We start from the raw sequence: 25,957 nt of genomic DNA, 5'->3' as shown, positions 1-25,957 counted from the left end.
CACGCCGGTCAGTGGGCATCACCTCAGCCTACAATTGCTACCGTAACTAGAATGGCCCCCTGCAATGTGCATCACCTCACTTATTCCTCCCAGCACCCCTGAGATGCATGGAGTTATCCCCCTCAGCAGAGAAAAGACAGGCACAGAGGGGACCATGACTTACCCAAGGACACACAGCTACTGTATGGCAGAAACGGATTTGAACCCAGGTCTGACAGACTTCAAAGCCTAGTTTGTCCTATCCTCTGGGAAGTACTGCCGCATGCCTGGGGTACACGCTCCAGAGGCCGGGACCCAGCTTGTATTCTCAGGATGCCCACCAGAGCCCGGGAGGCCCACCCAGCAACACAGGCGCCTCCCGCCCAGGGCTGAGCAGGGACAAGTCAAAGGGGTGGCGTGCCGTTGCAGGCAGCGGCCCGTGGGGAGCCCGCCGGCACTGCAGCAGGGTCACCCTGAAAGCCAGCGAGGGCCCCGCTTCAGAAGGCCTGGGACAGGGACAGCTGCTAGCGGGGCATAGCCGTCAGCCCTTCAGGGCTGGACAAGACAGTGAACACAGAGAGATGGAGGTGGGGTGGGACGAGGGCTGTCACCAGGACCGCACCAGAGCGCCTCTGGGGGCCTTGGTCAGAGCTTTAGGCTCTCGGGCAGCAGCTCACCCAGCACATGGCCGCTATCCAGTTAATGTTTGCTGAGTGAATTTTAAACTTCAGGAAGAGGAACTGCTGGTGCCAGGAAGAGGGAGGGCTGCATTGAAGGTGGGTGTCAGGAAAGTCGGGCAGGAGCGAAGCCCCTCTCGCCTGATCACTGGGGGCTCCGTAATGGGAAACCCACATCGCTGCCATTTTACATCCGTGCACCTCTTCTGCGGCCACCAGAATTTTCAAATCCAAGCAGAGAATTTCATGTTCCTCGAAATTAGAAAGTTAGTACCTTTTACAGCAGAAGCCCCGGAGGAAGCAGGCCTGAGACACTGTTCAGAAGCAGAGGTTGTTCAGAAGCGCCCTTTGAAGTGGGGAGGGAGGGTCTGGGGGCCTCACAGAGGAGACAGTGATGTTTTCCCAACCTGTGATTACTCGTCTGGAATGTGGAAACCTCCCGGCCTGTGCGCTGCCTCTGCCGCTCTGCCTCATGAGTGTGAAGGGAGTTGTGAGGATCTTCACAGATTTCCCCCTAGGCTACCCCAGCCCACTTCTTCCATTTAGGGGTCAAGTTTTTCAATAAAGTCCTTCCCCACCAGAAGAATTTGGGGGACACAGTCCCAGGTGGGCAAGGGGTCCCTGTTCAGGAGGACTACTGTTTTGCATGTTTCCACTGGCTGGGGGGCCAGGCAAGGCAAGGCAGACACAGCCCCTGCTCTGAAGTGGAGACGGTGAAGATGACAGAGGGAAGCCAAGACTGTGGAGAGGGGACATGGGGGCGCCGGCTGGGCCCTTGATGCCACCCCCAAGAGGCAGTGGGGTCTAGACCTTGGAAGCAGCAGGCAGGACAGGAGGCCTGCTGGCTCTGGATGGGATCCTGTTGATAACAGTGACCCGAACTTCCTCTGTCCCCAGGACTGTGCCCCGGGCTACACGCGCACCGGGAGTGGGCTGTACCTCGGCCACTGTGAGCTGTGTGAATGCAACGGCCACTCCGACCTGTGCCACCCAGAGACCGGGGCCTGCTCGGTGAGATGCGAGCCAGGCTCAGCGGGGTCTGCCTGCTGGCCGCAGGTGCCGGGGCTGCATGAGGGTGGAAGAGGACATGGTGAGGTATAGCCCTGCAACCAGAGGCAACGGTACGGCCTGCAGGCACCAGGCCAGGTCACCGAGGGGCCGTGGACACGGCAGGGAGACTAGAGCATCCTTCCTTGTAAAGAAAGCTTTGGTTATGTTTATCGTGAGGCCACAGCGGCGAATATCCTTATAATGAGAGCTTGCTCTTCCACGATTATTTCTTTAAATATCACAAACCTGGAACTTCTCAATCAAGGGATTGCAAAATTGAAAGGCTTTTGGTAAACTCTGCCTGGCAGCTGGCATTTGTGACACCCCTGTGCCCTGCAGCAATGCCAGCACAATGCTGCTGGGGAATTCTGCGAGCTGTGTGCGCCCGGCTACTACGGAGATGCTACGGCTGGCACGCCAGAGGACTGCCAGCCCTGTGCCTGCCCGCTGACCAACCCAGAGAACATGTGGGTGCCCTTACTCGAGGCCCAGTGGCTAACTCCCTCTGGGGGGTGGAGGGCACTGCCTGGGCTTTCAGGGCAGAGTGGAGGGAGGGGATGCAGTGAAGGCTTCCTGGGCCTGATTTTGCCTCCCCTGCCCCAGGTTCTCCCGCACCTGTGAGAGCTTGGGAGCTGGTGGGTACCGTTGCACGGCTTGTGAACCCGGCTACAGGGGCCAGTACTGCGAGCAGTAAGTTTGCAAAGTGGAGGGGAAAAGGGAGGGGGCAAATGATGGACTACTAGGTGAGAGCCCTGGGGTGTCACTCAGAAGTCTACCCTGTCCCTTTCCTGCCCAGACCCCTCTCAGACTCATACTGCTTCTGGGACAAGCCCAAGCCCCTTAGGATTTACCAGGCTTTATTCTCATCCCACCCTGACACCCAGCTCTCCATTCTTGCTGGGAAAGTTTTAGAATTCTTGATGTTCAGGTCTGTTCATGCTGTGTTCCCTCTGCGTGGAACTTTTTTTTAAACCCCTAAACAGTCCCCCTTCCTGGCTAGCTCCTGTGTAGCCTTCAAGGCTCAGCTTCATCCGCTCATCAACAGGTTTTTATTGATTACCTACTGTGAGCCATGCCGTATGCTGAGGTGTTGGGGATCAAATGTTGGCGAACAAAGCAGATTCTGTTTCAGCCTTTTTAGATTCTGCCACCTGTAACAGGAGATAAGTCAAGGGAAAAATAATCAATATAATATATATACAAATATATATTCAGAAAAAGCAATAAGTTCTCTAAAGAAACTCTACTCTGAAGGGATACAACTCAGAATTCCTATCCTCCAAGGAGCCCCCCCGACCCCTGCCCACATCCTCACAACCTTAACCCGCCATGTCGGTTTCCCAACTAGTTAGTTCCACAAAGACGGGCTTCATCAAGTTCACAGTTGTATTTCCAGCGCCCACAAGGTGCCTGGCGCATGGTAGTTTCCTGTTAAACACCTGTCACGACTTCAACTAGAGCCTTTCTTTCCTCGTTACCTGAGTTGTTAACACTCCCTTTTCTCAGCCAACCGAGGCCCTATGTTGGGGCCTCTTTGTCCCTAACTCCGTCCAGAGCCCTGAGTGTCTTCACCCCACACTGAGCAGCTGGCTGAGCTCCTGGCTCCCCAAATTCACCAGGAGGCGCTGGACCCTTGGGGTTTAACAGCTGGCTCTTGTTCCCCCTGACAGGTGCGCCCCTGGTTATGTGGGTAACCCCAATGTGCGAGGGGGCCGCTGCCTGCCACAAAGTAAGTGGGACCATAGCCTGGGGGTGATGGGCAAGGCAGGGGGCTTAGGGAGTTGAGGGAGTACAGACTGAGGGTGGGGCACCCTAGTGTCTAGGAGAACAGCAGTATCCGAGACAGCACCGTGAGCTGAGCCTCCTCCCTGAATGGCCTCCTCTCCTCCCACCCGAACGCAGCAGACCAAGCCCCGCTGGTGGTCCAGATCCATCCTGCTCGAAGCGTAGTGCCCCAAGGTGGCCCCCACTCCCTGCGGTGCCAAGTCAGTGGGAGCCCCCCTCACTACTTCTACTGGTCCCGTGAGGATGGACGGCCTGTGCCCAGCAGCACCCAGCAGAGACATCAAGGTACTCACGGCCCCAGGCTCCTCTGTGCCCTTAGTCACCCCACTGCGAGGGAGGCCCAGGCCTGTTCCTGTGCCTGCTCGCACTGACGAGCCTCCCCTCCCCTCCCCAGGCTCTGAGCTCCACTTCCCCAGCGTGCAGCCTTCCGACGCTGGGGTCTACATCTGCACCTGTCGAAACCTCTACCACGCCAACAGCAGCCGGGCAGAGCTGCTGGTCGCTGGTGAGTCCCTTCTCCCCGGACCCCACCGTGGCCTGCACACGCGGCCCCCGGCAGAGGGTGTGTTCATCTGTCAGGAGGGGATGGTGGCTGCTTAAACAAGGGTGAGAGAAAGGGCCTGCATTCGAGCAACTGCGTAAGCGGGGCGCCATTTCCTAAGGTGAAGGCTGGGTCCAATTGCAAGGTGTCTTTGTTTGGGCTCCCCCAGAAAGCAGAGCCAGAAACAGGATTTGTGTACAAGTGGTTTGGGGAGAAATAAGACAGGGAAGAGAAGACATCCAATAAAGGGTATGTCGTCAGTCGAATTATCGCCATGAGCAATTTTTGCTTAATGTGGACAGGGAGACTGGGAGCCGGTGCAGTGCAGTGGTGCCTTGGTACCACCCTGCCCCTGTGACAGGGAGCTGGACCCGTGTGTGCCAGCTTCTTTCAGTTCCGGAACCTCAGTATCCCTGCACTTCTGTCCTGACACACGAGTGTGCACAGTGGGCTCCAGTGGCCCCAGAAAGACCTGTACAGAGAAACGCAGTGGCTGCCTTAGTTAGGCCGGGGCTGCTGGAGTCACGGGCGGGGCACCAGCAGGCCTTGCCACCAACAGGTCCGAGAGAATCACAAGTTTGGTTGAACTTATTAAGGTTTGAGGCGTCGGGGGGACACCCCAGCCAGACATTTTGACGTGTGAGTCTGAATGAATTTGAGAAATGAATTTGGAGATTTTTGGCACAAGGATGGTTTTTAAAGCCACATGCAGGGCGAAATCAATCACCTGGGAGAGTGATAGCAAGGAAGGGCCCGGGGCAGCCCAAAGGAGCTCCAAGAAGGAGTGAAGTTGAAGAAGGGGACAGGCAGTGTGGAGGGAGAGCTGGAAGAAGTCGGGGCAAGTGACACAGGACGTGAGCAGAAAGGGCTTCCAGGAGAGCGGTCACTGGCCAGCTACCATGGGGATGACCTTGGAGGTCAGGCTTGGCCAGAGTGACTGCAGCAGGAGAAGGGGAGAAACCAGAACAGAATGGGGCAAAGAGCAGAGGGAAACTGGGCTTGGTGGCGCACATCTAAGTCTTGGGAGGTTGACACAGGGGGATCGTAGGTTTGAGGATCGTGAGACCCTCAGCAACTTAAAATAAAACAATGAACAGTACTAGGGATGTCATTCAGAGGTAGAAGACCTCTGGGTTCAATCCCCAGTGTAAAAATTAAATAAAAAATAAGCGTACCTGCCTGTAATCCCAGCACTTGGGAGGCTGAGACAGGATTGCAGGTTTGAGACCAGCCTCTTAGCGAGACCCTGTTTCAGCATAAAAAATAAAAAGGTCTGGGAGTGTAACTAGAAGATAGAATGCCCCCAGTTCAACCCCCATTACATACATACATACATACATGCATGCATGCATACATACATACATAAATAAATATCCGGGTGTGGCAGTGCACGCTTGTAATCCCAGCATTTGGGAGGCTGAGACGAGAGGGTCGTGGTTCGCGGACAGCCTCAGCTACTTAGTGAGGCCCTCCACAACTCAGTGAGACCCTGTTTCAAAATAAAGAATAAAAAAATAGGGCAGAGCATTTAGCTTGGAGGTCAAATGCCCCTGGGTTCCATCCCCAGACCCGCAAAATAAATAAATAAATAAATAAATAAATAATAAGTAAATAAATAAAAAGATAAAAAGGCAGCAGGCATATAAAATCCTTCCAGGAGTCTTGGCTCTGAAATGAGGCCAAGAAATGGGGTAGTAGCTGGAAGATTACAGGGTCAGGGAGGAATTTTCACAAATGGAAAGTTCCAGAAGAAGCTGGTCTGTAGAGCAGCATAATCCTACAGTGCGGCAGAGCCTGGTGGAACACGAGCGAGCAGAAGTCTTTGGGAGGGCTCTGCCTTTCAGATGGAGTGGGGTGGGCAGAGGGGGTCCCAGCCTTTGGGATCAGGAAGGAGGGAGTGGGTAGACTTGGGGGTTTGGGGCGATGGCCACGTTCCTGACTTGTTGCTTCTGTTTTCTTGACTAGTGCAGGTGGCTGTGGAGGGGAAGGCAGAAGGGAGGGTGCTGGGGGGAGGGAGGGGTGTGAAACTGGGTTCTGGGGCTGGAAACTGGAAGCCGATGGGGACACTAGTTAAGAGCTCATCTGTGGCCTGCATTGGAGCCAGCGGGCTCGTGGGGTGACAGGGCCACTCTACCTGCAGGGAGGATGTGGGGGGAGGCAGCAGGGGCATGGAGGGCATCTTCATCCAGAGAAGGAGAATGAGGCCCCAGGCCGAGGGGAGGATCACTTGGGCATCCCATCCCCAGAGGCTCCAAGCAAGCCCATCACGGTGACGGTGGAGGAACAGCGGAGCCAGAGCGTGCGCCCCGGCAGCGACGTCACCTTCATCTGCACGGCCAAGAGCAAGGTGCACGGCGGGGCGCCGGGACAGGGGAGCCTGTCTCCTGGGGTCTCCAAGATCCATGTGTGACCCTCATCCTGTCCTCTGTTCCCTTGCCCTGCAGTCTCCGGCCTACACCTTGGTGTGGACCCGACTGCACAACGGGAAGCTGCCCTCGCGAGCCATGGACTTCAACGGCATCCTGACCATCCGCAACGTGCAGCCCAGCGACGCAGGCACCTACGTGTGCACCGGCTCCAACATGTTTGCCATGGATCAGGGCATGGCCACGCTGCACGTGCAAGGTACACTGCCATCACCGTGCCTGGAGCCCTCCCCCGGCACACACCAGTTCTCCAGGCACCTGTGGTGTGCCGGGTCCTAGTCTTGGCTCTGAAGAAGCGGGACAGAGGACACACGGGGTCCCAGCCCTCCTGAAGTATATGTCCTAGCCAAGGAGACCTTAGCAAGGGGACCCATGAACAAACAAGATGATCGCACAGAGTGATGCGTCCGGGGTGTAATGAACAGAGAGATGGGGGAGGAGGGCGTGCCGCTGCAGATAGGCTGGTCCCAGGGGGCCTCCCTGGAGGTGACATCTGGGCTGAGACCTGAGGGAAGAAGGCGGCGAGCTGATTACAGAGCTGGCAGCACGTTCTCCGCAGAGGGAGCAGCGAGAGCCAAGGCCCTGGGGCAGGAGCATGTGGCTGTGTTTGAGGGGCAGCAAGCTGGCCTGATGCAGGAAGGAGGGCACCAGCCAGGGTTAGCGGGTGTAGTATGTGGAGATGCTGAGCAAGTTTGGATTTTATCATAAAGCAATTGAGAGCCATGGCTGGTCTTAAGTAGCAAAGTGGCAAGGTGCCCACGATGTTTTAAAAACTTCCTCTGAGCCCCGTGTGGTGGCGCATGCTTGTCATTCCAGTGCTTAGGAGGCTGTGACGGGAAGATTGTGGGCCCGAGGACAGTCTTGGCAAGCAGTGAGGCTCCCATCAACCTAGCGAGACCCTGTCAAAAATAAAAATAGCCATGTGTGGTGGCGCACGCTTGTAATCCCCGCGCTTGGGAGGCTGAGACAGGAGGATCGCACGCGTTCGAAGCCAGCCTCACCTACTTAGCAAGGCTCTCAGCAACTTAGTGAGACCCTGTTTCCAAATAAAGGATAAAATAGGTCTGGGAGGATAGCCCAGAGGTAGAAAGCCCCTGGGTTCCGCCGGTAGTATGACTAAATAAATAAATAAATAAATAAGCCAGGCGTGGTGATACACACTTTATGATCCCTGCACTTGGGAGGCTGAGACAAGAGGATCGCAGGTTCGCAGCCAGCCTCAGCTACTTAGGCCCTCCGCAACTCAGTGAGACCCTGTTTCAAAACAAAGAATTTAAAAAAAAAATAGGACCAGGGGTGCAGCTCAGAGGTAGAATGCCCCTGGGTTCAATCCTCAGTTCTGAAAAAAATAAAAATAAATAAAAAGAGGGCTGTGGGTATATCTTGGAGGTAGAAGGCATCTGGCTTTAATCCCCACTACCACCAAAAACTAAATAATAAATAAATAAAAACGTCCTCTGGCAACTGGGTGGACAAATGGCCACGCGAGGCTGGAGAGGAAGTGGAGAGTGCCAGGGGCCCTTGCTGTGTCCGATGACACTCCACACCACCATCTCTCTCCTCCGGCAGCCGCGGGCGCCCCGTCTGCCCCCGTGGTCTCCATCCACCCGCCGCAGCTCACAGTGCAGCCCGGGCAGCTGGCGGAGTTCCGCTGCAGTGCCACCGGGAGCCCCTCGCCCACCCTCGAGTGGACAGGTGAGGCGTGTCGGAGCAACACTCGAGGCCTGGCTCTCCTGGGGCAGAGGGCCAGGTTGTAGGGTAGGCCAGGCCCGGGGGCGGGCAGAGTAGCACCAGTGCCCTGAGTGTTCACCCCCTTCTCCACACTAGGGGGCCCCGGCGGCCAGCTTCCCCAGAAGGCACAAGTCCAAGGGGGCATCCTGCGCCTGCCAGCTGCCGAGCTCTCAGACCAGGCCCAGTACCTGTGCCGAGCCCACAACAGTGCCGGGCAGCACGTGGCCAGGGCCGTGCTGCAGGTGCACGGTGAGAGCGCCACACCGGGGTGGGGCTGGGGGGGCTGTGGGCGACCCTGGGCGACCCCTCACATGCTTCTCCTGCAGGGGGCAATGGGCCCAGGGTCCAGGTGAGCCCAGAGAGGACCCAGGTACACGAAGGCCGCACCGTCAGGCTGTACTGTAGGGCCGCAGGTGTGCCCGGAGCCACCATCACCTGGAGGAAGGAAGGAGGCAGCCTCCCCCCGCAGGTGAGACCTGGCCCTCGCAGGTGCACGGGCTCCCTGGACAGTGCCAGCCCTGCCCACCGTCCCCTCCACGCCCTTCCCATCTCCCTCTCTTGGCTCCCGTCCCTCCTCCCTCAGACCCTGCCCCCTGGCAGGTGGCCCCTGCCCACCTCTCTGCGGGTTCCGCTGTCCTGTGTCCCCCACTGGGCCTCGATGTCAGCTCTGGGAGGCCCTGCCCGGTGTGCCCTGCACCCTCCATCCCTGGCCCACCCTCACGGGGCAAGCTATGAGGTGGCTGAGCCCCTCCTGTGTGGCAGGCCCGGTCGGAGCGCACAGACATCGCCACGCTGCTGATCCCGGCCATCACACTCGCCGACGCCGGCTTCTACCTCTGTGTGGCCACCAGCTCCGCAGGCACTGCCCAGGCCCGCATCCAGGTGGACGTCCTCTCAGGTGCGGAGCCTCCGGGGCCGTGGGGTGGGGAGGGCAGGCTGGGGCTCCCTGAGGTCTGCTTACCCTGCTCTGGTCCCAGGCTCCGGTGCCAGCTCACTGCCCGTCAGAATCGAGTCATCATCACCATCTGTGACCGAAGGCCAGACGCTGGACCTCAACTGTGTGGTGGCTGGGTTGGCTCACACCCAGGTCACCTGGTACAAGCGAGGGGGCAGCCTGCCTCCCCACGCCCAGGTAGGAGAGGGCCCAAGCTGTGGCAAGGGTTGTGGCAGTGCTGTGGGAAGTTTGCCATGGCCCAGCGTGTTCTCGCAATGGCCAGGATGCCTCCCCTCCTTCACACCTGGCACCGGTGGCTCAGAGCAGTGCCCAGGAGAGTCTGATGACTGAACCGAGGCCCACAGGGAGCCATGATGCGGCCTGGTCCATCTTCTCATACCTCTTCCCCGCCCGGCCCAGGTCCATGGCTCCCGGCTGCGCCTTGCCCAGGTTTCTCCTGCCGACTCTGGAGAGTACGTGTGCCGAGTGGAGTCTGAGTCGGGCCCCAAGGAGGCCTCCATCGTCGTATCGGTCCTCCACGGCACCCACGCGGGCCCCAGCGTCACCTCAGGTGAGGAGCGGTGCAGGTGCTGAGCTCTGGGCTACCCCACTGCTCCGGAAGTGTGTGTGGGCTCTCCAGGGCCTCAGGACAGGGGTCCTCCAGAGCGAGGGGCTGGGCTGGGGGAAAGGCTACTTCTGCTTACCTGGCCACACACGAGGGTACTTGTCAGAATTTAGCAGCAAACAGCGCCGTCAGGGCTGAGTTGAGAGTTCAGCCAGTCCAGGTTCAAATCTTTAACAGCCTTGAACTAGTATTTTTCACCTTGAGGAACCTCGTCTGAAATGGCGATACCATTTCTAGATTACTTGCTGGTTTGTCCAGTGTCTGCCAGGCGAGAGCTTGGTTTAGATGAAAGGGCTCAGTGGACAGTGCTCTAAGCATGTGCTGAACACTCTGGAGAAGGGACCTGCGTCTTTATCATCTGCAACCTTGGTGTAGTGAAGGTCTCTGGTTCTCTCTGGTCTCCTCATGAAGAGGTCCCTAGATAGCCAGGTATGGTGATGTTTCTCTATAATCCCAGTACTTGGAAGGCCAGGACAGGAGGATCACAGGTTTGAGTCCAATCTCAGCAATTTAGTGAGACACTAGCAACTTAGTGAGACCTTGTTTCAGAGGTAGAAGGCTTCTAGGTTCAATCCCCCCCCCCAAAAAAAAAGAAGTCCTGGTAGGCAGGTGGCCTGGAGCCTGAGGTGGAGGGACAAAGAGACATAGGCATGTGCAGCTGGCCGGGCAGAGGTAGACATGTGATTCTAGCTCCAGAAAGGCCCCCATCAGCCCCCCCACAAGCTAGGCCTGGCCACGTCCAGGGCCCTCAGGAGCACAGGCCTCTGACCAGCCCCTCTGTGCCCCAGCTCAGGGCAACACGCTACCTATCCGTATCAAGTCCTCCTCCTCCCACGTGTCCGAGGGGCAGACCCTGGATCTGAACTGCATGGCGCCCGAGCAGGCCCAGGTGACGTGGCGCAAGCGCGGGGGCAGCCTCCCCACCCGGCACCAGGTACGGTAGCCCCCAGGACCGGCCTGCTGGGCGGGGTTTGCCTGGACTCTCCGGCTCCCCTACCCACTCTGTTTGCACACAGACCCACGGCTCGCTTTTGAGGTTGCACCAAGTGTCCCCTGCCGACTCGGGCGAGTACGTGTGCCATGTGGTCCTTGGCTCTGAGCACCTGGAGACCACTGTCCTGGTCTCCATTGAACCCTCTGGTTCCATGGCTGGTAAGTGACCCCAGTGCCATGGAACACTGGAGAGGTGGAGGGCCACCCAGGGGGGGAGGACCAAGGACCAAGGTCCTGCTAGAGTTGGGGCAGGAGAGCCAGCCTGGAGCTGGCCACCGGGCCTCGCCAAGCAGCCGCGAGTCTGAATACTCTCCTGTGGCACTTCCTTGGGCCACATCCTGCCCGTGTTTCTGCTCCTGCCTCCTTTCTCTCTCCTAGCCTCAACTGTCTCATGTCTGCCTCTTACACACTTTTGCACGTGGGCTTGGTTCAGATTACCAGGCAGAGCCAGCTCCAGGCTGGACGGTGCCTGACCTCTCTCCTGGGGAGCAGCTACTACCCTCTCCCCTGTCCGCACAGCCCCGGCACCCGTCCCGCCTGTCCGGATCGAGTCCTCATCCCCCACAGTGGCCGAGGGGCAGACCTTGGACCTCAACTGTGTGGTGGCTGGGCAGGCCCATGCCCAGGTCACATGGTACAAGCGTGGGGGCAGCCTCCCCGCCCGGCACCAGGTACTTTGTGCCCAGAATGGGGGGGACTGAGAATGGGGGATTGTGGGGGTACAGGCATGGGGATGCCTCCTGGGCTCTGGGAAGCCCCCTCTTACACTCCCGCCCATCACTGCCCAGGTCCGCGGCTCCCGCCTGTACATCTTCCAGGCCTCCCCAGCAGACGCAGGAGAGTACGTCTGCCGAGCCAGCGATGGTGTAGAGGCCTCCATGACAGTCACAGTGACCGGGACCCAAGGAGCCAACTTTGCCTACCGTGAGTGGGGCCACCGGGTAGGGCTGAGAGGCAGAGAGAGGAGAGGCTGGGGCAGCTTTAGAGAACTGGATTGACCAGTGACCTCCCTCCCTCAGCCCCTGGCAGCACCCAGCCCATCCGCATTGAGTCCTCCTCCTCCCAAGTGGCGGAAGGGCAGACCCTGGATCTGAACTGCGTGGTGCCTGGCCAGGCCCACGCCCAGGTCACGTGGCACAGGCGCGGGGGCAGCCTGCCTGCCCGGCACCAGGTACAGGGGCCAGAAGGATGGAGGGACCAAGAAGAGGGGTCCTTGGATGGTGGGGAGGGCTGGAGGCTCCTCTGAGACAAGATAGGCCTTGGGCTCCATTGCTCAGGTGCGTAGAGGGTTGCACCCAGCCATTCTCGGTGTGAACCCCCATCCCTCTGCTCAGTCCTTAGGCAAGTTGCTTAACCTCTCTGTGCTAGTTTCAGCATCTGTAAAATGACATGAGTCGGATGTGGCAGCGTAGGCTTGTAATCCCAGTACTTGGGAGGCTGAGAGAGGAGGATTGCAGGTTCAAGGCCAGCCTCAGCAACTTGTGAGGTTTCTGCAACTTAGTGGGACCCTGTTTCAAAATAAAGGTGAAGGTCAAAGGTAGAATGTCCCTGGGTTCAATCCCTAGTAACACACACACACACACACACACTGATGTAGATGCATCTGGATGTCAGAGCCCACACCAGTATGCCTTAGCTCACCAATCCTCCATGGCTCCTCCTATGCTCCACCCCATTCCCGACTCTGGACCTGCCTTCCCTACCTCCAGGCAGAGCTGAGAGCCAGGCTGCCCAGGCTCCGGGACGGGGTGCAGGTTACAGTTGTCTGGGTGCGGCGGGGGCCCCCTCCGACCTCACCCTGCATTTTGACCAGACCCATGGCTCACTGCTGAGACTGCACCAGGTGTCTCCTGCCGACTCGGGCGAGTACGTGTGCCAGGTGGTAGGCGGCTCCGTGCCCCTGGAGACCTCGGTCCTGGTCTCCATTGAGCCTGCCAGCTCTGTTCCTGGTGAGTTGCCTGGGGGAGCACAGGGAGGGGGTCCTCAATCCAGCCAAACCTTGGCAGGAGGTGCAGGCCAAGCCCCAGTCTGCACTTCCCACGAGACAGGTGGCCCTGTCCCCTCTCACACTCGCCTCTTCTCGCCCTCTGCTGGGCTGACCCTCTGCCTCTGTCACCAGCGCTCGGGGTCACCCCACCAGTCCGGATCGAGTCCTCCTCCTCCCAGGTGGCTGAAGGGCAGACGCTGGATCTGAACTGCCTCGTCTCGGGCCAGGCCCACGCCCAGATCACGTGGCACAAGCGTGGGGGCAGCCTGCCCGCCCGACACCAGGTAGAGGGTGGGAAGTGAAGGAGGGGTCCCAGGGACCTCAAAACTGCTGGCTAGAGAACCCAGGCCTGGCCGGGCATGGCAGCACACACCCGCAATCCCAGTACTCAGGAGGCTGAGACAGGAGGATTGCAGGTTCCCAGCCAGCCTCAGCAACTTGGCCCTCTGCAACTTAGACCCTGTTTCAAAGTAAAAAATAGAGCCGGGTGTGGTGGCACACTCTTGTAATCCTTGCGTTTGGGAGGCTGAGACAGGCGGATTGCACAAGTTCAAAGCCAGCCTCAGCTACCTAGTGAGGCTCTCAGCAACTTAGTGAGACCCTGTTTCCAAATAAAATATAAAAAGGTCTGGGCCTATAGCCGGGAGTTAGAAAGCTTCTGGGTTCCACCCCCCAGTACCACCAAAAAAAAAAAAAAGAGAGAGAATATATATATATATATATATATATATATATATATATATGTATGTATGTATATATATATATATATACACACACACACACACACATGTGGCTCAGCGGTGGAGCTCTTGGCTGCCTCATAGGGCCCTGGGTTCCATCCCTAACACCGAAGGAACAAACAAAAGCTTGCGGGCTTTGCGTTCAGGCATATTCAAGTCCAGGGGCTGCTGGACTTGGCTGCTCTGTGCCCTTAGGCCAGCCTCTTGATCCTCAATGTTCTCATCTGTCAAATGGGCTCACACTGCCACTTCACCCGCACCGTAGCATGGCCACAAATGCTGGGCCCCCATTTCCCTGGTGCCGGTTCAGCAGTCCCTGGCATGGTGGGTGGCAGGCTGGACCTGTCGCAGCCCTGAGGCAGGGGAGTGGAAAGGTCAGGAATGTGCTTCTCTCTGGGAGAGTTTCCATCGAGCTCCAACTAGCTGAGTCAGGAGGGGCCCCAGGAAGGAAACGTGAGCCCGGGCCTGGCTCTGAGCCGGCCACCTCTGTCCTGCCCCTCCCAGGTGCATGGCTCAAGGCTGCGGCTGCCCCAGATGAGCCCGGCCGACTCCGGAGAGTACGTGTGCCGCGTGGTCAGCGGCTCGGGCACCCAGGAGGCCTCTGTCCTTGTCACCATCCATCAGCGCCACAGCCCCCCTCACCACCGTGAGTGTCGGGACCGCAGTGCACCGTGGGGGCTTGCTGGGGCTGACGCCGCCCTCGGCAGCACCCACACCCTGCCTTCTGCTTTGCCCCCCAGCCCAAGGCGTGGTGTACCCCGTCCGCATCGAGTCCTCCTCGGCCTCACTGGCCAACGGACACACCCTGGACCTCAACTGCCTGGTTGCCAGTCAAGCCCCCCACACCATCACCTGGTATAAGCGCGGAGGCAGCTTGCCCAGCCGGCACCAGGTACAGAGCCAGCAGGCAGAGGGGACGCTGGCCCCGGTGGGAGGTGTGAGAGGCTGTTGGCACCTCCCTGTGCTCATCCAGTCATTCAACAAACACTGATTGTCCTTGATGGACGGGCAGGACTGGTGCTGGGCATAGAGTTAGTCCTACTTACCTCAGTTGGGTCTGTTCACCCACTGATTTTCCTTGGTGACTACTGCAGACGAGTCCTGCATCTAGCTCCGCTGATCCCTCGTGGAATATGACAGGTGTCGTCCTTAAGCATGTCTTGAGAGACAGACACTGAGTGAGGGCACAGTGTGATGGCTGGGGCACCCCTGGGGAGCACCTCAGCAGGCTTTCTAAAGAGAACAATACAGAAACTGGAGGCACCATGCAGCTGGGGCAGAGGCTGGCCCTGCGCTGGGCTAGGAGCCCTGGGAAGATCGCCGTGGGGGCAGGGGACTGGGGACAGAGGGGAGGTCCAGTGCCATGTGAAGGGAGGGGCGGCAGCAGCAGGGCCTGAGGCTCAGAGGTCAGCCCCACCCACCGACACCCGCTCCCTCCAGATCGTGGGCTCCCGGCTGCGGATACCTCAGGTGACCCCGGCGGACTCCGGAGAATACGTGTGTCATGTCAGCAACGGCGCTGGCTCCCGGGAGACCTCGCTCATCGTCACCATCCAAGGCAGTGGCTCCGCCCACGGTGAGTACGCGGTAGGCAGGGGCCGGGACATGGGGGTGCAGGGGGGACAGAGGGGTCCGCAGCCCTGTCACTGCTGTCTGACTGTGGTTGCCTCGCCCATCCTCCTCCGTCCCCAGTACCCAGCGTCTCTCCACCAATCAGGATCGAGTCCTCATCCCCCACCGTGGTGGAAGGGCAGACTTTGGATCTGAACTGCGTGCTTGCCGGGCAGACCCAGGCCACCATCACGTGGTACAAGCGTGGGGGCAGCCTGCCTGCCAGACACCAGGTGAGCAGGAGTCGTGGCTGTGGGTGGGCAGCGCAGGTGCAGACTGGGTTCTTCTCCTGCCCTGGACATGGCCGCGTTCTGAGCTGGGGTGGACAGACGGCAGTCTCAGCAGGTTAGTCAAGGGAGACTGGTGGCAGCAGGACCATGGGGCCGCCGGGCTCCCTCTTCCTCTCCATCCCTTCCGCCCTAGGCCCACGGCTCCCGCCTGCGCTTGCACCAGATGTCCGTGGCCGACTCAGGCGAGTACGTGTGCCGGGCCAACAACAACATCGATGCCCTGGAAGCCTCCATCCTGGTCTCCGTCTCCCCCAGCACCAACAGCCCCTCTGGTGAGTCTGATGAAGACCTGTATCCCAGGAAAGAGACAGGGACAGGGGAATGATGGCCCTGGGGAGGAAGGGCCTTTGAGCTCTGAAGTCCTAAGACCTGGGTGGCGGTGAGGGCCGGGGCCTGCAAGAGGGTGCCTAAGTTCACGTCCCTCCCGCACCGCTGAGGGAGCGGCCTGGGCTCTGGGATGGGGATGGTGATCATTCCAGCCATCTAATATAGCCACATATGGCACTTAAAACTGAACAAGACTTAAAATTCCGTTTCTGAGCCTGATGTGGTAGCACATGCCTGTGATCTCAGAGACCTTGGGAACCTGAGACCAGAGAGTCACAAGTTTGAGGCACCAGCCTGGGTAACTTAATGACCCTCTATCAAAATAAAAAGGGCTGCCAAGCATGGTGGCGCATGCTTATGATCCCAGCATTCGGAAGGCTGAGACCAGAGGATAACGGTTCAAGGCCAGCCTCAGCCACTTAGCAAGGCCCTGTTTTAAAAATAAAAAGACTATAGCCGGGCATGGTGGTGCACGCTTGTAAGCTTGTAATCCCAGCATTTGGGAGGCTGAGACCAGAGGATTGTGGTTCAAGGACAGCCTCAACTACTTAGTGAGGCCCTCTGCAACTTAGTGAGACCCTGTTTCAAAATAAAGAATAAAAAATAGGGTAGGGTATGTAGCTTGGAGGTCAATGCCCCTGGATTCCATCTCCAGACCTGCAAAAAATAAAGAAGAAAGAAAAAATAAAAAAGTTGGGGTGGGGGTATAGCTCAGAGGTAGAATGCCCCTGGGTTCCATCTTCAGTACCACTAAATTAATTAATTAATTAATTAATTAAAAATAAAAAATAGAGACTTAAAAAAATAGGGCTGGGGGTATAACTCAGAGGTACAGTGCCCCTGGGTTCCACCCCCAGTACCGCAAAAATAAATTAATAACTAAATAGGGCTGATGGATGTGGTGGTACATACCTATAATCCCTCTACTTAGACTGACGGACAGGATGATGACAGGTTCAAGACTAATCTCAGCAACATAGGGAGACTATCTTATATCATGTAGACCCTGTTTTGTTTTGTTTTGTTTTGTTCTGTTTTGCAGTACTGGGGATGGAACCCAGGGGCATTGCACCTCCAAGCTACAACCCTAGCCCTATTTTTTAGTCCTTTTTAATTTTGAAACAGGGTCTCACTGAGTTGTGAAGGGCCTCGCTAAGTAGCTGAGGCTGGCCACGAACTGCAGTCCTCCTGTCTCAGCCTCCCGAATGCTGGGATTACAAGTGTGCGCCACCACGCCCGGCTCTACCCTGTTTCTAAATAAAAATAAAATAGAGCTTGGGGTGTACCTCAGCCTGTGCAATCCTCCTGTCTCAGCCTCCAAGCACGGTCAGAGAGAATGGCTCTATCCATGCATATGGATAATCCCCAGTACCAAGATAAATAGGTAAATAATTTATTATTAAAAATTAATTAATAGAAAGGTCTAGGGGTATAGTTCAGTGATAGAGTATCCTGGGTTTGATTCTCAGTACCACAAAAATAATAATTTCTGATCTCTCAAGTGTTTAATACCCACATATGCATGGATAGAGCCATTCTCTCTGACTATCAAAAAAAGGGACATTTTCATCATCACAGCAGTTAAATGAAGGTTAAATGAATTAATAGAACAGTACCTGGCACTGTTGTAACACTGTTGGTGCAATAAGCCAGGCATGGTGGCACACACTTGTAATCCCCGTGCTTGGGAGGCTGAGACAGGAGGATTGCACAGGTTCGAAGCCAGCCTCAGCTGGCATAAGAGACCCTGTTTCCAAATAAAATATAAAATAGATCTGGGAGTATAACCCGGAGGTAGAAGGTCCCTGGGTTCCATCCCTAGTACCATAAATAAATAAATAAATAAATAAATAAATAAATAAATAATAAACTAGAGCTAGGGGTATAGCTCAGAGGTAGAATACCCCTGGGTTTAATACCATAAAAAAGCTGGGCGTGGTGACACACACTTGTAATCCCCGCGCTTGGGAGGTGGAGACAGGAGGATCGCACAGGTTCGAAGCCAGCCTCTCTGGCTTAAGAGACCCTGTTTACAAATAAAAATATAAAGTAGGTCAGGGAGTGTAGTCTGGAGGGAGAAGGTTTCCAGGAACCCAGTACCACCAAAAAAAAAAAAAAAAAAAAAAAGAAAGAGAGAGAGAGAGAGAGAATGATCATCTTGGAACATGGGTTTTTTTACGGCTGGGGATCCCACCACCCCATTCCCAAATCTGACTCTGCCAAGCTTGACCTGCTGCTCCTGTGTTCCCAGTCTCCGGTGGTGCTGTCCCCATCAGAATTGAGTCCTCCTCCTCCCAAGTGGCTGAAGGGCAGACGCTGGATCTGAACTGCGTGGTGCCCGGGCAGGCCCATGCCCAGGTCACGTGGCACAAGCGCGGGGGCAGCCTGCCCGCTCACCATCAGGTATGTGGTGGGCAGGAAAGGGTGGGAAGGTGCTCTAACCTCAGTACTCAGGAGACTGAGATGGGAGGATCACAGGTTTGGAGCCAGTCTCGGCAGTTTAGTGAGACCCTCAGTAATTTAGTAAGACCCTGTTTCAAAATAAAAAGTAATTACAGGTAACGCTGTGACAGATGATCAAAACCGTCTGACACAATTTGAGCTTGCTATAGCAAGAAATTCTAACCTATTCTGGTGTTCTCTTCCCCATGAGACAAGCTGTTATATAGACTTGAACAGTGGGGGGAAAAATAAGCCGGGCGTGGTGGCGCACGCTTGTAATCCCAGTATTTGGGAGGCTGAGACAGGAGGATCATGGTTCGCAGGCAGCTCATCTACTTAATGAGGCCCTTTGCAACTCAGTGAGACCCTGTTTCAAAATAAAGAATAAAAGTAGGACTAGGGTGTAGTTCGGAGATAGAATGCCTCTGGGTTCCATCCCCAGTACTGTAAAAAGAAAGGAAGGAACGAACAAAGGAAGGAAATAAAAAGGGCAGGGATGTAACTCAGAGATAGAGTGTCCCTGGGTGCAATCCCCAATAGAAGGAAAGGTGTTGGGGGGGAGAAAAAGAAAGGAGGGAAGGAAGGGAGGGAGGAAGGGAAGCAAGGTCCAGGAGCCCGGGTGGGGTACCATGCCCATCTGGGTCAGAGGTTATCCCTGGCCGCAGGCCGTCAAGTGTTCCAGATTGGCATCTTACACCGCTCGTCTGTCTCCCCGTCCTCCCTGCTCAGGCGTACGGCTCAAGGCTGCGGCTGCACCAGGTGTCCCCAGCCGACTCGGGCGAGTACATATGCCGCGTGCTGGGCAGCACCGGCGCCCTGGAGGCCTCAGTCCTGGTCACCATCGAGGCCTCTGGCTCTAGCGCCGTCCATGTTCCTGGTGAGGGTCGCTGCATGAGCTGGGGAGAGAGGGGGAGGGAGAGGGAAGAGAGAGTGGCAGGCAGCCGATGGGCAAAGGATGGTACCTGGGTATGCCAGGCAGCAGCCCTCCAGTCCCAGACCGCCGCCTCCTGCCCACCCTCACTGTCCCAGCACTGAGAGCCCAGACCAGTTGGGGCCTGGGAGCATGGGCTTTGGATTCCAGCCTCTGTGGGCCTGGGTCCCAGCTCCCCTGTACCCACTTGGAGATGTTGCATAGGGCACTTCGCCCCTCCACGTCACTGTCCCCGACTGTAAAGGGAAGTGGTAGGGCTCTTGTGTTTTACTAGCCAACTACAGAGACAGCTCAGCGGGTTCCCTAAGCTGGACCTGCACCTCTGTGGTATGACCAGGTATTCAGGTGGTGCCCAATAAACATCTTTATGGTAGTGGTATATTAGGGAAAAACATAACACACCAAACCTGTTGTGATTTATTTCATGGATATGATGGGGCTAACGAAGCACCGAAAGTTTTTTAAGCCAAGCGTGGTGGCGCACGCCTGTAATCCCAGTGCTTGGGAGGCTGAGACAGAAGGATCGCAGGTTCTAAACCAGCCTCAGCAACTTAGTGAGGCTCTCAGCAAACTAGTGAGGCAGGCCCTGTTTGAAAATGAATAAATAATAAAAAATGGGCTGGGGTAGCTCAGAGGTAGAATGCCCCGGAATTCAATCCCTGGTGCCAAAAATAAAATATTTAAATCAATCAAAAGGGAGATGTAGCCGGCCGTGGTGGCGCACGCTTGTAATCCCCGCTCTTGGGAGGCTGAGACAGGAGGCTCACACGGGTTCGAAGCCAGCCTCAGCTACTTAGTGAGGCTCTCAGCAACTTAGTGAGACCCTGTTTCCAAATAAAGTATAAAATAAGTCTGGGAGTATAGCCCGGAGGTAGAAAGCCTCTGGGTTCCACCCCAGTACCACCAAAAAAAAAAAAAAAAAAAAAGGGAGATGTACAATAATATAGTAATTAATAGCTCATGGGGTCCACACTGGAGCAGAAATTGCAATAGGTCATGAATTGCTGAGCAGTAAACTTCCCAGGGCCGGGCCCCGTCACGTTTACACATATTAACTTGGTCCATTCTCCCTACATCACTTGAGGTAGGTATGATTGTTCTGTGTATCTGCTAGCCGGGGAAACAGCCAGAGAGAGGCAAAGTAGCTTTCCAAAGGCCACCCACCTAAAGAGTGGCCAAGCCGGGCGTGGTGGCGCACGCTTGTAATCCCTGCGCTTGGGAGGCTGAAACAGGAGGATCGCACGGGTTCGAAGCCAGCCTCAGCTACTTAGTGAGGCTCTCAGCAACTTAGTGAGACCCTGTTTCCAAATAAAATATAAAAAAAGGTCTGGGAGTATAGCCCAGAGGTAGAAAGCCTCTGGGTTCCACCCCCAGTACCACAAAAAAATAAAAAAATAAAAAAATAAAAAATAAATAAAGAGTGGCCAAGCTGGCATTTGACCCAGGCCGTCTGGCCCCAGATTCTGGGTTCTTAGTGACACAGTGCAGACACTGGGGAAATATTCATGACCCCTGAGGAGGTGCCCAGTCCCGAGCCCTGGCCCCAATGGCGGTGCCTCAGTCCCCAGGCCAACACAGCTGCCCCAAGCCTAAACCCAATGGGAAAGGAGGGAGGCTGCTCCCAGGGGCCTCTGGTCTGCTCACTGGGCATCCAGGGGCAGGGCTAAGAGCACTGGGTGGGGGTCCCGCTCACTGACCTCTGACTCTTCCCCCACTCCAGGCAGGGCCCCGCCCATCCGCATAGAGACGTCCCCCTCTCGAGTGGCGGAAGGGCAGACCCTGGATCTGAACTGCGTGGTGCCCGGGCAGGCCCATGCCCAGGTCACATGGCACAGGCGCGGGGGCAGCCTGCCCGCCCGGCACCAGGTATGGGCCTGGGAAGAGCAGGATGTGCCCCTCCTCCCACCCCAACAGCCCTTCCTGAATCCAGCCCCCCTGAAGGGAAGGCAACCCCAGCCATGGGGCTTGGGGGCACACTGGAGCAGATCGGTGGGGTCACGGGGTCGGGAGCAGGTGGGCACAGCCACCACTTAGCACCCTGTGCAAATTAGGAGAGGGTGCCACATCCAGCCCTTGACTTTCTCCTGCCATTAAGAGTGTCCTAATGAGCTTAGACTCTGCACTGTCTAATCTCAAAGGTCGCCTTTGGTGGGATGCAGCCTGCACAATAGCATGGCGGCCCAGGGACACAGGTACCAGAGGGTCTGGCCCCTGGGGGTCGGGCCCCAGCCTCCTGGCTTCCTGTCCACCCCTGCTGTCCCAGCATCGAGAGCCAGGCCAGGTGGGGCCCGAGAGCACAGGCTTTGGAGTCTGGCCTCTGCGGGCGTGAGTCCCAGCTCCCCATGCCCTCCGCCAGGTCCACGGCTCTCTGCTGAGGCTGAACCAGGTGTCCCCAGCCGACTCCGGCGAGTACTCATGCCAAGTGACCGGCAGCTCAGGTACCCTGGAGGCGTCTGTCATGGTCACCATCGAGGCCTCCAACCCAGGCCCCATTCCTGGTGAGTGGCAGTGGGCAGCAGGCAGCGGGCAGTGCCAGGGCTCAGGCGGGGGCCTTCCTGGCCTTGCTCCCCCAAGCTTCCTGCAGGGCTCCTTTGGTGACGGTACTGGGGATCCAACCAGAGCCTTACAGGTGCTGGCAAACGCTCTACCAAAGAGCCAGGTCCCCGTCCCAACAGGGCTCTTCCTGTTGCCAGGATGTGGGCTTTTCTGTCACCCAGGTGTTTTCAGACAGGACTGTGGCAAAACTACGGCCAGCTGTTGCTGTGTCCCTGGTGGTCCTCCAACCCTGCCCCCCAGCCTTGGGGGCCCAGTTCTGGTCTCAGCCAGATACCTTGGTCCCCAGGGAAAGGAGAGCTTAGGTCAATGAGCTTAGCCACGCCAGTCAGTCTCAAGCTGCAGTCTTGGGCCACCCCGGAGGTGGCTGCCTTCAGCCCAGGAGCTTGCCTCTCACCCGCCCCTGTGCCCACAGCCCCAGGACTGGCGCAGCCCATCCACATCGAGGCCTCCTCCTCCCACGTGGCTGAAGGGCAGACCCTGGATCTGAACTGCGTGGTGCCCGGGCAGGCCCACGCCCAGGTCACGTGGCACAGGCGCGGGGGCAGCCTGCCTGCCCGGCACCAGGTACAGGGGCTAGGCTGGGGGATCTCAGGGCAGGCACAGCCACCCTGCAGTCTTATTTCTGAACCCAAACCTCATTCCCACTCCAGCCCATGGGGGGCCCACTGGGGCGAGATACCTGGGTCAGGGAAGCAACAACCAGGCTGCAAGTTAAGACCTGGGATTTTCTTCCAGCCTTGCTGCTGGGTCAGCTCTTGGACCTCAGTTTCCCTGTCTGTAAAGTTAGCCCATTTGACTTCGGGGGTTCTGTGAATGGAGCTTTGCCCAGCCCCACCTGCTGTATACTGCGGGGGTACTTGCCCTGTCTCGTTTGCTCTGGCCTGAGGGCTTCCCTCTCCTCCGTCTACCAGACCCATGGCTCCCATCTGCGGCTCCACCACGTGTCCCCCGCTGACTCCGGCGAGTATGTGTGCCGCGTGGCTGGCGGCTCAGGCTCTGAGCAGGAGGCCTCCTTCATGCTCACGGTCCCCCCCAGCGCGGGGTCTTCCTTCCGTGAGTGAGGGGGCTGCTCCGGGCAGGGGGAGCAGGGGAGGGTCCTGGAGGGGAGGCAGCCCAGCCCCACTGAGCGCGTCCTTTGTCTTTGTCCAGGCCTCAGGAGTCCCGTCATTTCCATCGACCCGCCCAGCAGCACCGTGCAGCAGGGCCAGGACGCCAGCTTTAGGTGCCTCATTCACGAGGGTGCGACCCCCATCAGCCTCGAGTGGAAGGCGCGGAACCACGAGCTAGAGGGTGAGCCGGCCGGCTGGGCTCCACAGGCGGGCGTGGGGGGTGCACCAAACTCATACACAGACCCAGGTGAGGTGCAGACCCGTGGGTCCAGGAGTCCCCAAGGACTCTGATCTCCGCCGTCTCTGACTCTGTGTGTCACACACGCAGGCCCAAGAGGTCGGGAGCGTGGGGCAGAGGGATACTGGCTGTCAGTGCCTAGGCAGGCGGAGGGCCAGGTTGACCCTCGCTGACCTCCTTCCCCAATGCCACCCCACAGACAATGTCCACATCAGCCCCAACGGCTCCATCATCACCATCGTGGGCACCCGGCCCAGCAACCACGGGGCCTACCGCTGCGTGGCCTCCAACGCCTACGGCGTGGCCCAGAGCGTCGTGAACCTCAGCGTGTATGGTGAGGGGGCGTGGACCCGCGCAGCTCTGCCCTCCTGCCCCAGCACAGCCTCCCTGTTAGGCTACATCTTTCTTGGAGCCTCAGTTTCCATGTCAGGGTAGAGGGGAGACTTGTGCCCACCCAGCCCTTATTCACCTGGGGGCTGGGCGCCTGTGGCCAGCACAGCCTGCATGTGTGTCAGCAGCTATTCTTCCTGTGGCCAGGGCCCCCTACTGTGTCCGTGCTCCCCGAAGGCCCTGTTCGGGTGAAAGTGGGGAGAGACGTCGTCCTGGAGTGTATCAGTGCTGGGGAGCCCCGCTCCTCTGCCCGCTGGACCCGGATCGGCACCCCTGCCAAGATGGAGCCTCGGACGATCGGGCATGTGGACAGCCACGCCGTGCTGAAGGTGAGGGATGAGGCCCGTCCAGGCCCTCGCCGGAAGCAGGTGCCTGGAAGAGGGGCCGGTGGATGATGAGCAGATAGAGAGAGAGTAAAGGAGGGATGGGGGAGGTGGCTGGCGGGTAGATAAAAGGATGGGTGGAAGGTGAAAGAGGAAAAGGAAGAGCCGGGCGTGGTGACCACGCTTGTAATCCCAGCATTCGGGAGGCTGAGACAGGAGGATCACGGTTCATGGCCAGCCTCAGCTACTTAGTGAGCCCCTCTGCAACTCAGTGAGACCCTATTTCAAAATAAACGATAAAAAATAGGGGTGGGGTGTCGCTCAGAGGTAAAATGCCCCTGGGTTCCATTCCCAGTACCACAAAAAAAAAAAGGAAAAGGAAGGAGAGGGCCTGGTGAGTGAGTGGGCGGTGGGTTGGTGGTCGGGGGATGCCTGGACTAGTGGTCCCAGACAGGGCCGCTCAGGACAGAGACGCCAACACAAAGTCCCCTCTTGGCACCCATGGAACCAGACTCCATTTTCTTCCAGATTGCGTCAATTAAACCGTCAGATGCGGGCACCTATGTGTGCCTCGCCCAGAACGCCCTGGGCACAGCACAGAAGCATGTGGAGGTGGTCGTGGACATCGGCACCGCAGCCCCAGGTGCCCCCCAGGTCCAGGTGGAAGAAGCCGAGCTGACCCTGGAGGCTGGACGCACGGCCACGCTGCGCTGCTCAGCCTCAGGTGGGCCGGGGACAGCAGAGCAGAGGGGCCCTGCGTCATAGACCTGTGAGATCTGCAGATGATGTCGTGCCCGGGAAGCACCCGCTTCATGGCCCCCGCACAGGGACGGGCCACCCCCACTCTCAGCAGGTCCCCAATGCCTCCCTGTGCCCGCCCACAGGCAGCCCCACGCCCACCATCCACTGGTCCAAGCTGCGCTCCCCCCTGCCCTGGCAGCACCGTCTGGAAGGCGACACACTGATCATCCCCCGGGTAGCACAGCAGGACTCGGGCCAGTACATCTGCAATGCCACCAGCCCCGCCGGGCACGCCGAGGCCACCATCATGCTGCATGTGGAGAGTGAGGCTCTTGGCCCCTTGCCCTGGGCTCCCCTCGGCCCTGTGCGAGGCCCAAGTCCACCACACCCCCAGGGACCCCATCCCTGTCCCCTGCCGGCCCCGGGTGCTCTTCAGCTCTTCCTCCCCGATCCTTGGGGCGTCCCTGGGCTTCTGCGAGTCACCTGGAGCTAACCTTGCCTGCTGCCATCCTCCACCCTTCCCACGCTGACCTCCATGTCCCCCCACCCCAGGCCCACCGTATGCCACCGTCGTCCCAGAGCACGCGTCGGCGCAGGCAGGGGAGACAGTACAGCTCCAGTGCCTGGCTCATGGCACACCGCCGCTCACCTTCCAGTGGAGCCGTGTGGGCAGCAGCCTCCCCACAAGTGCCACCGCCAGGAACGAGCTGCTGCGCCTAGAGCCCTCGGGCCCTGAGGACTCTGGCCGCTACCGCTGCCAGGTCACCAACAAGGTGGGCTCGGCGGAGGCCTTTGCCCAGGTGCTCGTCCAAGGTGAGCAGCCGGGGCCCAGTGTGGGCAGAGGGCCCTCTCTCCTCCAGGCCCTGCAATGATTTCTCCATGGGCACTTGGGGTACGAGGCCTTGCCCCGCCTATGGCACTCTCTCTCAGCATTCTCCAAGGGCCAAGGCAGGCGCCCCTCCTCTGGGGCAGACCCTCAATCGCTTTTCTGGGTCCTGCCACTTCCCTCCCGGAATGCTGACGAGCAGAGGAGGCCACTGCATGGGCATAGACCCCAGCCTGCCTCATCTGCCACCTGCAGGGAGGCCTGGGCGGAGCCTAGACTGGGGAAAGAGAGGAATAGCGCCACCCCTAGGCTGCCCAGGGCTTCAGTGGGTTTCTAAAGAACCCAGCATCTCCATGGCCTCAGACAGAGTCAGACCAGGGCCTTTGGGCCTGAAATTCTAGAGAGCACATAGCCCAGTGGTCAAGAGCCTGAACACTGGCCGCAGATGGACCAGCTGTGTGATCTCAGCCAATCTGGAGACTCAGTTTCTCCAACCGTGAAGTAGAGAGACAATTTCTAACATAGACTGGGTTAAAAAGATAGAGGACAGCTAGGTGTCACATCACACACCTGCAGTCCCAGTACTTGGGAGGCTGAGAGAGTAGTTAAAATTTAAAAATAAAATACACTGGGCATAGTAGCACACACTTGTAATCCCAACATTTGGGAGGCTGAGACAGGAGGATCGTGGTTTGAGGACAGCCT

General features: G+C 57.8%; 1 protein-coding gene across 3 annotated transcripts in view; it reads left to right on the top strand.

Moving 5' to 3' along the window:
* HSPG2 (heparan sulfate proteoglycan 2) overlaps positions 1-25,957 on the top strand; it is a gene marked incomplete at both ends in the record, with an annotated part of 105,486 nt that overhangs the window by 65,821 nt on the left and 13,708 nt on the right. For 2 of the 3 annotated variants that reach the window (XM_080692399.1, XM_080692398.1), the window contains 38 exons: positions 1,554-1,667; positions 2,046-2,173; positions 2,310-2,396; positions 3,377-3,435; positions 3,609-3,776; positions 3,886-3,996; positions 6,279-6,379; positions 6,477-6,657; positions 8,028-8,153; positions 8,286-8,438; positions 8,516-8,658; positions 8,952-9,087; positions 9,167-9,321; positions 9,544-9,694; positions 10,537-10,682; positions 10,765-10,900; positions 11,261-11,412; positions 11,530-11,665; positions 11,761-11,912; positions 12,555-12,690; positions 12,861-13,012; positions 13,973-14,114; positions 14,209-14,360; positions 14,909-15,044; positions 15,161-15,312; positions 15,503-15,641; positions 17,948-18,099; positions 18,868-19,021; positions 20,790-20,935; positions 21,426-21,567; positions 22,038-22,189; positions 22,537-22,678; positions 22,775-22,915; positions 23,172-23,306; positions 23,510-23,691; positions 24,214-24,409; positions 24,570-24,749; positions 24,979-25,239. In XM_080692399.1, the coding sequence (XP_080548525.1) occupies positions 1,554-1,667; positions 2,046-2,173; positions 2,310-2,396; positions 3,377-3,435; positions 3,609-3,776; positions 3,886-3,996; positions 6,279-6,379; positions 6,477-6,657; positions 8,028-8,153; positions 8,286-8,438; positions 8,516-8,658; positions 8,952-9,087; positions 9,167-9,321; positions 9,544-9,694; positions 10,537-10,682; positions 10,765-10,900; positions 11,261-11,412; positions 11,530-11,665; positions 11,761-11,912; positions 12,555-12,690; positions 12,861-13,012; positions 13,973-14,114; positions 14,209-14,360; positions 14,909-15,044; positions 15,161-15,312; positions 15,503-15,641; positions 17,948-18,099; positions 18,868-19,021; positions 20,790-20,935; positions 21,426-21,567; positions 22,038-22,189; positions 22,537-22,678; positions 22,775-22,915; positions 23,172-23,306; positions 23,510-23,691; positions 24,214-24,409; positions 24,570-24,749; positions 24,979-25,239 (5,527 nt within the window). The remainder of the gene's footprint in view (positions 1-1,553; positions 1,668-2,045; positions 2,174-2,309; positions 2,397-3,376; positions 3,436-3,608; positions 3,777-3,885; positions 3,997-6,278; positions 6,380-6,476; positions 6,658-8,027; positions 8,154-8,285; positions 8,439-8,515; positions 8,659-8,951; positions 9,088-9,166; positions 9,322-9,543; positions 9,695-10,536; positions 10,683-10,764; positions 10,901-11,260; positions 11,413-11,529; positions 11,666-11,760; positions 11,913-12,554; positions 12,691-12,860; positions 13,013-13,972; positions 14,115-14,208; positions 14,361-14,908; positions 15,045-15,160; positions 15,313-15,502; positions 15,642-17,947; positions 18,100-18,867; positions 19,022-20,789; positions 20,936-21,425; positions 21,568-22,037; positions 22,190-22,536; positions 22,679-22,774; positions 22,916-23,171; positions 23,307-23,509; positions 23,692-24,213; positions 24,410-24,569; positions 24,750-24,978; positions 25,240-25,957) is intronic. The other variant, XM_080692400.1, reaches the window with a different exon arrangement.

The sequence above is a fragment of the Muscardinus avellanarius genome (genome assembly GCF_963383645.1).
Source record: "Muscardinus avellanarius genome assembly, chromosome: 3".
NCBI classification, from domain to species: Eukaryota; Metazoa; Chordata; class Mammalia; order Rodentia; family Gliridae; genus Muscardinus; species Muscardinus avellanarius.
The sequence above is the reverse complement of the archived record's forward strand: the minus strand, read 5'-3'. Positions and strand labels throughout refer to the sequence as shown.